Source organism: Herpailurus yagouaroundi, unplaced genomic scaffold (assembly GCF_014898765.1).
Source record: "Herpailurus yagouaroundi ecotype Mexico unplaced genomic scaffold, PumYag 28, whole genome shotgun sequence".
Lineage (NCBI taxonomy): Eukaryota > Metazoa > Chordata > Mammalia > Carnivora > Felidae > Herpailurus > Herpailurus yagouaroundi.
Genome location: NW_024412376.1, coordinates 106259175 through 106268211, shown reverse-complemented (window position 1 = coordinate 106268211; position 9037 = coordinate 106259175). Strand labels below are relative to the sequence as shown.

Here is a 9037-nt window from a genome sequence, read left to right as displayed (position 1 = left end):
CTGGCATTGATAGATGGACGGGTCTCAGTCCAATCCTTTCATGGTACCGGCGGGTGGCGGAGGCTTGCGGAGGCTAGGCGCAGCTGAGTGGCGGCCGAATGGAGCTTCCACAGGGTTTCCCCGCCCGCCGCCCGCTGTGCTTCCAACCCACTCCACCCGATCCGGCCGGCTTCCCCACCAGCCAGAGCCCCAACCCCGCGCGTCACCGACGCACGTCGGCCTCTCCCGCGTCTAAGTTCCTGGAAGCCCGGGTCTCTGGCTGGCCGCGCCGCCGCTGAGAGGCTACGGGGAGGAGGCGCCGAGGCGCCGGGCGCAGGCCGAAGCGCGACCCGGCCCTGCGGGCAGCTGGAGCGGGGAGGAACGGCGGTGGGGCAGAGCCCGGCCGGCGCGCGGCAGCTGTGCGCACTTGGGCTCTTTCCGCGCGCGGGCCACACGTGGAACGGGGCACCCGGGCGCTCGGCCGCCAGCCGCGGGGCGGGGTCGGGAATGAATATGCTGGAAAAGGAGGGCGCCCGAGTCTCCGCCCGGCCGGAGCCTGGGGCTGCAGCCCCGGGGCGGGAAGCGGGGCGGGGCTGGGAAAGTTGAGTATTAGTCGCCGTGGGCTGGGCTCCGCGCAGGAGCGCCGGCCGCCGGGACCGTAGAAGGCTGGGCCGGGCGGGGTAGGTGTGGCTCAGCCTGCGTGACCCGAGTCCCGGTTCCCGGTCGCCGTCGTCTCCCGCAGCTGCGGCCTCTCAGCCATGGGCGCCGTCTGGTCGGCCCTGCTGGTCGGAGGGGGCCTGGCCGGAGCGATTTTCGTTTGGCTGCTGCGGGACGCGGGGAATGAGAGCGACGCGGAGCGGAACGCCCCTCAGGGGGAGGCTGCGGCTCCGGGAAGCGATCAGGGTGGCGGCGGGGGACCGAGCCCTGTACCTTCCAGGCGGGATCTGGTCACCAAAGCAGGTATTCTTCCTCCCACGTCTCGAGGGCAGATCTGCCATGGGGGCTTTGGAGTTCACCGAGGGAGGAAAAAAAAAACCCACCTGGAGTTTTTCTCTTAGCCCTTTCCACCGACTAACCTCCCCTACCCCGGGCAGGACCCTCCCCACGCCTCTCATTTTTTTCCCAGGCTAGTGCGCACGCGCCGGGCAGGTTTCTCGCCCTCCTCGGAGGCTCCGAAGGTTCCCCGACCCATTGTCCGAGGGCAGCGCGAGCAGAGTCTCTACCCTGGGCGCCCGCCCCCGAGGACCCCGAGGGGGATGGGCTCCTTTGCGTGGCTGAGCTTGGCGCAGTGCGGGCGGCCGCGGCGGCGGCGGCGGCGGCGCCCCTTCCGGGCCTTACAAAGGGCATGCCTAGGTTCAGAGAGATCCTACAACCCTCTTCAATCTCAGACCGAGCAGGGACACTTTCTCAGTCCCAATCCCATAACCTCACGTCCTCCCCTACCTCACCCCATGGAGGAGCTGGGTCTGGGAACTAACTCCCAGGCGCTGAGCACCTCCCGCTATCTGGATGCTTCTGTCAGGAAGGCAAAGTTCAGGTTGGACTCTGGCCAGGAAGGCCTCAGCTGAAGCCCTAGGGCTGTATGCTGGCTGCCCATTTCAGAGCCGTGGGACCCCAAAGCATAGGGTTGTCTAATGCCCCGGGAGGGGACCTACGTAATAGGGCACCCAACTCCAATGAGTAGAATTGACATCCAGGTTTACATGTGTACATGTTAGAGACTGTGCTACACAAAGTAAGAGGACTGGCAGAAAACCTTAGCTCCCAGTGCCCTCCCTTGGCCAGCTGCCCATGCCTGGACTCCAGCCGAGCGGTGAAAATGACATCTGGGAACTTTATTTTTAGTGGAGTCGGTGTTCATGTGTAGCCATTTGAAAGACTGCCTCTGTGCCTTTCCTGCGATTGGTTTGAGATGAGCAGAGAGCTCCTCCGTCTTCATGAAGCCAGTCTCATGTTTTAGATTGAAAGATTGAGAATTCAGGGCAATGTTTTTACGTCTCACAACTCCACCATTAAAAGGAGATAAAATTAAACAAGGCCAACCCCCACCCCCAAAAGAAAGAGACCCTCCCATCTATGCTGATTGTATGACTTGGGACACTTCCATCTTGTAGGGAACTATCCCGACTGTCAGTGAGGTGGCCAAGAAGGAAACTGAGCCTTTAGGGAGCTTGGACTGTGTACTGTAAGAACGTGTTTTTTAAAAGTGTACAATGGGAGGGGATGTAAAAAGCCTCTGTTTTGTTAAAAAGGTTTATTTATTTGAGAGAGACAGAGACCACACAAGCGGGGAAGGGGCAGAGAGGGAGGGTGAGAGAATCCCAAGCAGGCCCACAGTGCCATCGCAGAGCCGGTGAGGTGGGGCTCAAACTTATGAAACTGTGAGATCATGACCTAAGCCGAAACCAAGACTAGGAAGCTTAACCAACTGAGCCATCCAGGCCCCCCAAGGTTTACTTCTGATGCATATGGGGTTGGCAAGGAGAAACTAGCCCTCTCCCCCTACCCTCACCCCCAATCCTTGTTCAATGATGCACTGCTATCCTTTGTATTCCCCCCCCCCCCGCCTCCCCAGCCCCCCAACCATAGCAACAGCTGCTGTGGATCTGCCCACATCTGTGAGAACTGATCCCTGGGCTGCTGGCAGTTCCTGGGAGTACAGGTGTACTCGTAGGGTCTGTAGGGTAGCTGTGTGGATCTTTGCCCCACAGGTAGACGGCATTTTCTGCTGATAGAAACCAAACTTGGCTGTATGCCAATAAAGCCTGGACTGCAGAGATCAAGGACCATGACAGGGTTAAACTGCTGCCTCTACAACTGGCCACTTCATTTACGTTCTTGTGTGAGCACACGGACACTCCCAGATGTGCCTTTTATTGTTGCGTATACATGTATGTTCTTAAAGCGTGCTGTTGGTTCAGTTAGTGTCTTAACTAGGTAATTAAGCACTTGCTTTTAATAGAGATGGATTTCGTGGACTGCAGATAGATTAGTGGTAAAGTCTTCAATAAACCTATTTTCTTAGCCTTTTTTCTCACATGAACTGCCTGACACTATTACATTTTTCCTTTTGCTTTTTAGAGCATCTTCAAGAAAGCAATGGATGTTTGGTTTCAGAGACCAAAGGCCATGGTAACCTGCAGGAAGCAACATGGAGACAGCAGAGTCCTTCTGGAAAAGACGGTGATTGTGACAGTTCGAGAGAGCATGTTCCTTCTGGACAGTTTCCAGACACAGAATCTCTAGCTACATCTGGGACTGGTGACTCTAGGGGTTACTCTGCAGTTTCAAGAAATGAAAGGCTTCAGTCTCCTCTGGCAGAATGGGGATTCCAGAAAGGACAAGAGACACTCGCTAAAGCAGCTCCATGTTTTGCCGAAAAGTTGTATTCTAGCAACCTGGTCGTTGACAGAGGAAAAGAAGTGAGCCTTGCCGAGTTGAGCAGTCAGGACCGGGCTGACAATGAGGACTGGGAAATGGTGTCCAGGCACTCCTCTTGGGGAGATGTTGGTTTGGGTGGCGGTCTTGAGGCTCCAGGGTTAAGCCCAAACCAGGGAATGGACTGTGGCAGAAGCACTCTTATGGAACCAAGAGGTCAGGAAATGGATGTGAAACGCAAAAAGGGGGTAGCAATGTCTTCAGAGTCTCAGCAAGTTAGTATCAGGTTCCAGGTCCATTATGTCACAAGCACTGGTGGGCAATTCATTGCAGTAACTGGAGACCATGAGAGCCTTGGGAGGTGGAACACTTACATCCCACTCCAGTATAGCAAGGACGGGTTCTGGTCTCACTCTGTGTCCCTGCCAGCAGATACAATGGTGGAATGGAAGTTTGTAGTGGTAGACAATGGGAAAATTACCCGCTGGGAAGAATGCAGCAATAGGTTCCTGGAGACTGGCCGTGAGGATAAAGTGGTACAAAAGCGGTGGGGGATTCAGTGATTCAGTTTTCAAAGTACTAGAGAGGCTATTTGTGGAGCACACTGAATAATTTTAAATAAAGGAAGTATAACTCCAAATATAGCCATCAGAGTTGTTTCAAATTTGCTAGCGGCTTTTGTCTAATGTGCAGAAATACATATGTAGGTATATGCTTTCGGTGAGCATGGACTTTTTTTTTCCCCTGTGGCATCGATGGGTGGGTCTTTGCTGATCCATCGTTATTTCAGAGCTTAGTCCTCTTGGGGAGTGACTTGGCTAAGCTTCAGGTGTGGACTGGCCAGAGCACGCAGAAACCAACCAGCTGCACAGGGTTCAAGCTTGAGCCTTTGGGTGACCCTTAAACCAAGAGAGTGAAACACGTCTCATTCATAAAGAGCTGCCTTCCTACTGGTACAACTGGAGAAACTCCTTACTACGTGCACACTCTATATTTAAAAATAGTTAATGCCATATGGAACTGTGAAAAAAAAATACGGTCACAAGAGGTGGTTAGCAAGGATATGAGGTTATACGTTAAGACTCCCCAGTGGTTTTTTTTTTGTTTGTTTTGTTTTTTTTTGCTTGATTTTACGTGCTAGCCCCGGTTTGAAAGTAGCAAGTAAGTCTTTGTCTTAATGATTGCAGACCGGTGTAGAAACAAGGAGCCTAGTCCGGGTCTGTCATTGGGAGGAGACCACGAAGAGAGGAAGTGCGAACTGGATGAAGGTGAGCTAGGCTGAGCTAGGTGGCCTGAGTGATGCCTCTTAGAGGGCTGGGAGGTCCAGGTATAGCCTGACTGCAGAGAAGACAGACACAGCCATCATTTACCTCCAGGGCCTTTGCAGGACTGCCCCACCCCCACCCCTCCTGTCTCACAGGGGGTCTGGACTGACAGGACTGTCCCATAGCAATCATTTCTCCTGCCCTTCCCTTTCATACCAATAGCTATCCTGGGTAACAAAACTGTAATAGGACAGTGACACACAGGTACATCCTTGTTCTGAGAAGAAGTAAGACATTTAAACTTTATTATACTGAAGAAATAAAACCTGAGTTTTAATACCTTCATTAAATGCCTGAATTATTTGTCTAAATCTTAGTACCATAATAGCCTAGATATAAAATGCCAGTATTTTCCTCCACTAGTAACAGATGCATAGAAAAAATCAAGACGCAAGAGAGGTCCGTTTTCTCCTCTCTTTGGGGAAAACATTTTAGAACTTTTTAAAAACTTCACCATTATTTGGAGGGATATTATGCATGCTTGTACTCGAAAATGAGCTTTTATATGTTAAAACAACTTGTAGTAAGTATAACATCGTTTGGCAAAACAGTGTTTAATCCTGGTTACAGGTGGTGTTTGCTGAAAAGAGCATAAACCCAAAAGAAAATAGAAAGTGCTTATAAGAACTATGATAGTTTTTGGCTCCTAGCATGTATATGTAAAATCCACATATACTTTTCATATACTTTATAATGAATTTCACACTCTACCACTAAGGTCTTCAGAGGGCATTTACTATTACTGCACAAAATGCCCAAGCATTTCTATTAGGTAAAATTTAAAGTAAAACAGTTTGCAATAAAAATTTCTTTAGAGTTCTTTCACTAGCAATTTTATCATTACCTGATGAAATAAAAATCTTTCGGTAAAACCAATTGAGGTAAGAGATACATATATTAAAGTTCATACTAAAAATTTTTTTTTAATGTTTATTTTCGAGAGGACGAGCGCAGGTGGGGGAGGGGCAGAGAGCGAGGGAGACAGAGAATCCGAAGCAGGTTCCAGGCTCTGAGCTGGGCTCCAACCCATGAGCCGTGAGATCATGACCTGAGCCGAAATCGGACACTTAACCGACTTAGCCACCTAGGTGCCCCTTAAATTTCATATTTTAAAAAAATACTGTAAAATTGGACATGCTTAGCATGTTAACACTGTCATCTAGAGGAGAAACAGGAGGATTTAGTCACTATTATCTGCACCGGTTGGGACTAATGCCGCTGCTGTCACAGACAGACACCATGCATGTTAAGAAGGCTGCACCAGAAGCCTGTTTCTTGCTCACTAAATAATCAGCAGTGGGTATTTCTGGCAGGAGGGCAGCTCTCCCTGCAGATTGTTGCCCAAGCTGCTTCTGTCCTGCGGCTCTGCCATCCCCTCGGACCCTGCTGTCCACTGTGTCCAGCTCATGGAAGGGGAAATAAAGTGAGGAAAAACACAAATGCTTACTAAACTTTTTGGCCAGAAAGTGCTGCATATTGCTTTGTCCACAAGCCTTTAGTGAGGCCTGGTCAGTAGATGTGGTGGCGCTGGGGCTGGGGAATAGCCTCTAGCAGGGCAGTCATTTCTTGGTGACATCTTTAGACAGCTACCCTTCTTCTGTCCCTGTCGTCTCTGGCAGGAAGACCAGTGATTAGAGGATTGGAACTTCCAGCCCCCTTCCCTGATCTCCAAAGAGGAGAAGGGGACTGCGGATTAAGCTCTATAAAAACTCTTGAATAAGATTTCAGAAGCTTCCAGGTTGGTAAACACGTCTAGGTCCTGGGAGGGTGACATGCCTTGAGAGTGCATGAAAGCCTCGTGTACCTAACACTATACTTTGCCCTGTGCCTCTCTTACATTTGGCTGTTCCTGAGTTGTGTTCTTTAAAATAAACTGGTAATAGTACGTAAAGTGCTTTTCTGAGTTGTGATCTGTTCTAGCAAGTTAGTGAAACTGGGGAGGGGGGTGTGGGAAACTCCAATTTATAGCCAGAGTACAGGTAGCCCAGAACTTGCAACTGCATCTGAAGTGGGGGGAGGTCTTGTGGGACTGAACCCTTAGACCTGGAGAATCTGATAACTAACTCCAGGTAGTTAGTGTTAGAGTTGAATGGACTCCTAGGACACCTAGCTGGTTATTGGTGCTAGAAAACAATCCACATGCAAAACCCTCCTAATCTAATAAAATGTAAGTAAACAGGCTGAATCCATTCAATCTAGAAGTCACCCACCGGCTGAAGAACACATTCTTGTTTCTTTCTTTACAGTTATTAATATGTAAAAGTTTTTTTAGAAAAAACTTTTCTAAAAGTTTTGATTGGGGCCCCGATGTTGTGTTATCTGATGACATTCATTGATACTGATGGAACAGTGAGTTCAGGGTCACAAAAGGATCCCTGTCAGTACCTTGGAGTTTGTCCTTCTGGGCATTATACCACATATTTTACTTGTGTGTCAAGTTTTTTTGAAGCTGGAAAGAATAACTATTGCTTCAGCACCAGTAAAGATAATAAAAACCACACAATTGTTCCAGCACATGGGTCTTAGCACAAATTAATACCTTTTAAGGGATGCAGACTTTCACATCTAGTTAGAACTGTTTGAAGTTTTACTGTGAGAGCATTGAAGAATAGTTTATTTCAAAATAGAGTTTACAGGGGAGGGTATCTTTTATTAAATTTTCACATAAAAAGAAAAAAACTACACAGGGCACTAATTATGAGCAACACCACAATTATTTGGGCATCATCCCTCTGTAAAGAACAGGCAAGCAATGTATCATTTTAGTAACATTTTTTCCTGGTCTTTCACTTTCTGTATCCTCTTTTCTTGATTTCTGATCATTGAAGACATTGCTGAAAGTGATGATAAAACAAAATTAGATTAGCAACATCTACTCTGCCTTTGAATTTTATAATGTGCTTCTTAAAAGGTCAGCTTGCTACTATAGAAGAGACACATTCTGAGATCGGGAAGTTCTTAAAAATTGCAAAGCAGCATATTTTTGAAAAGACTGATGTTATGGACAGAGCTAAGGGTAAATCTTTACTCTTTCAGTTGTTTGAAGTGAGCATACTCATTATAGAAATAATACATACTGATTGTAAATAATTTGAACACCTCAGAAGGGTGCAAAGAGAGATGAAGGTGAAGGTATTCGTCTCTGCTCCCTCAACCTGCTGAACTCCCCTCAGAAGTCGTCACCGAAAGCAGTTTGGGAAATATCTTCGTGTACATGCACGCACGTGCACACACTTTCCTTCTTTGCACAAGTGGAAATATGTAGTATGGATTGTTCTGTAGCTTGCTTTATTCACTTAAAAAATGTCAACATTTTTCCAGTTCAGCTCATGTTTTGTTATGACTGTATAGTATTCCATTATATGGATGTACCAACATGTTAGTAAATAAAATTCTTACAAGTTGATTTCTCAGGTTTTCAATTATGGAATGAATGAGTCATGGGGATGAAAGGTACAGCACAGGAAATATAGTCAGTGGTATTGTAATAGCGATTTATGGTGGCATTGGTGGCACACAAAAGTCTGTTTATAAAAGTATTTCATATACTTTTCCTATACTTTTATTTCCTATACTTTTATAAACAGACTTTTGTGTGCTTGTACAATTTTTTCTTGAATAAGTTGCTAGAGGTAGAATTTCTGGGTCAAAGCATATATACACTTTAAGTTTTGATAAATGCTCCCAAAATATTTGTTTCATAACTTCCAAGAGACACTCCATCCAGGCAATTCATCAAATAAAAAGGTCTTTTTATTTTTTAAACAAATATAACATGTCTCCCATTTGGATTATTACATGGTAGCATTACTCAGATATATATTCAGAAATATAAGTCAAAGTGTGAATAAAAATGGGGCCAATAAGATAACGCATCCTTTAAAAATATCACGACAAACTTAAAATCAAATGTTTTCTTAATGTTTGTATACACAAGGATCTGGGATTAACAGAAAGGATCTGGAACTTGCCTTAATAACAATTTGGCATAGCCACAGCATGTTGAAAAACGTGGACTTTGGAAGCAGCAATTGCAGAGACCAAGTCCCAGATATACTACTCATTGTGTGACTTAACGATTTACTGATTGTAATCTGATCATCAGTTTCCTCATTTTCAAATGACCTGATATCAGTACCCACCTCCCAGTATTGTGAGGCTCACATGAAGAAAACATAAATAATCAAACACTGAATACGGGGCCTGCCACACAGCTGGTAAGTGTTCAAGAAATATTAATAGCAACTATTATTATTGATAAGGTTAAATTTTCTTTATAAGGAATTGTTCTTAGAAAAATATTTACTATCCTTCATCTAGCAGCTTATATTCTCTAGAGATAGAAAGATGGGCTA

The 9037-nt window shown here is 46.7% G+C and overlaps 2 protein-coding genes across 13 annotated transcripts in view; one reads left to right on the top strand and one right to left on the bottom strand.

The window, feature by feature from the left end:
• Positions 1-617: 617 nt before the first annotated feature.
• On the top strand, positions 618-4967 carry STBD1 (starch binding domain 1). The gene is made up of 2 exons (XM_040480857.1): positions 618-939; positions 3061-4967. Exons 1-2 carry the CDS (start codon positions 738-740, stop codon positions 3918-3920), a joined length of 1062 nt encoding a protein of 353 aa, XP_040336791.1. The 5' UTR covers positions 618-737; the 3' UTR covers positions 3921-4967.
• Positions 4968-7306: 2339 nt separating this feature from the next.
• Positions 7307-9037, bottom strand: part of CCDC158 (coiled-coil domain containing 158) — a 103279-nt gene continuing 101548 nt past the window's right edge. For 11 of the 12 annotated variants that reach the window (XM_040480739.1, XM_040480798.1, XM_040480847.1 and 8 more), the window contains one exon: positions 7307-7516. In XM_040480739.1, coding sequence (XP_040336673.1) covers positions 7396-7516 — 121 coding nt within the window. In that variant the 3' untranslated portion in view covers positions 7307-7395. The remainder of the gene's footprint in view (positions 7517-9037) is intronic. The other variant, XM_040480802.1, reaches the window with a different exon arrangement.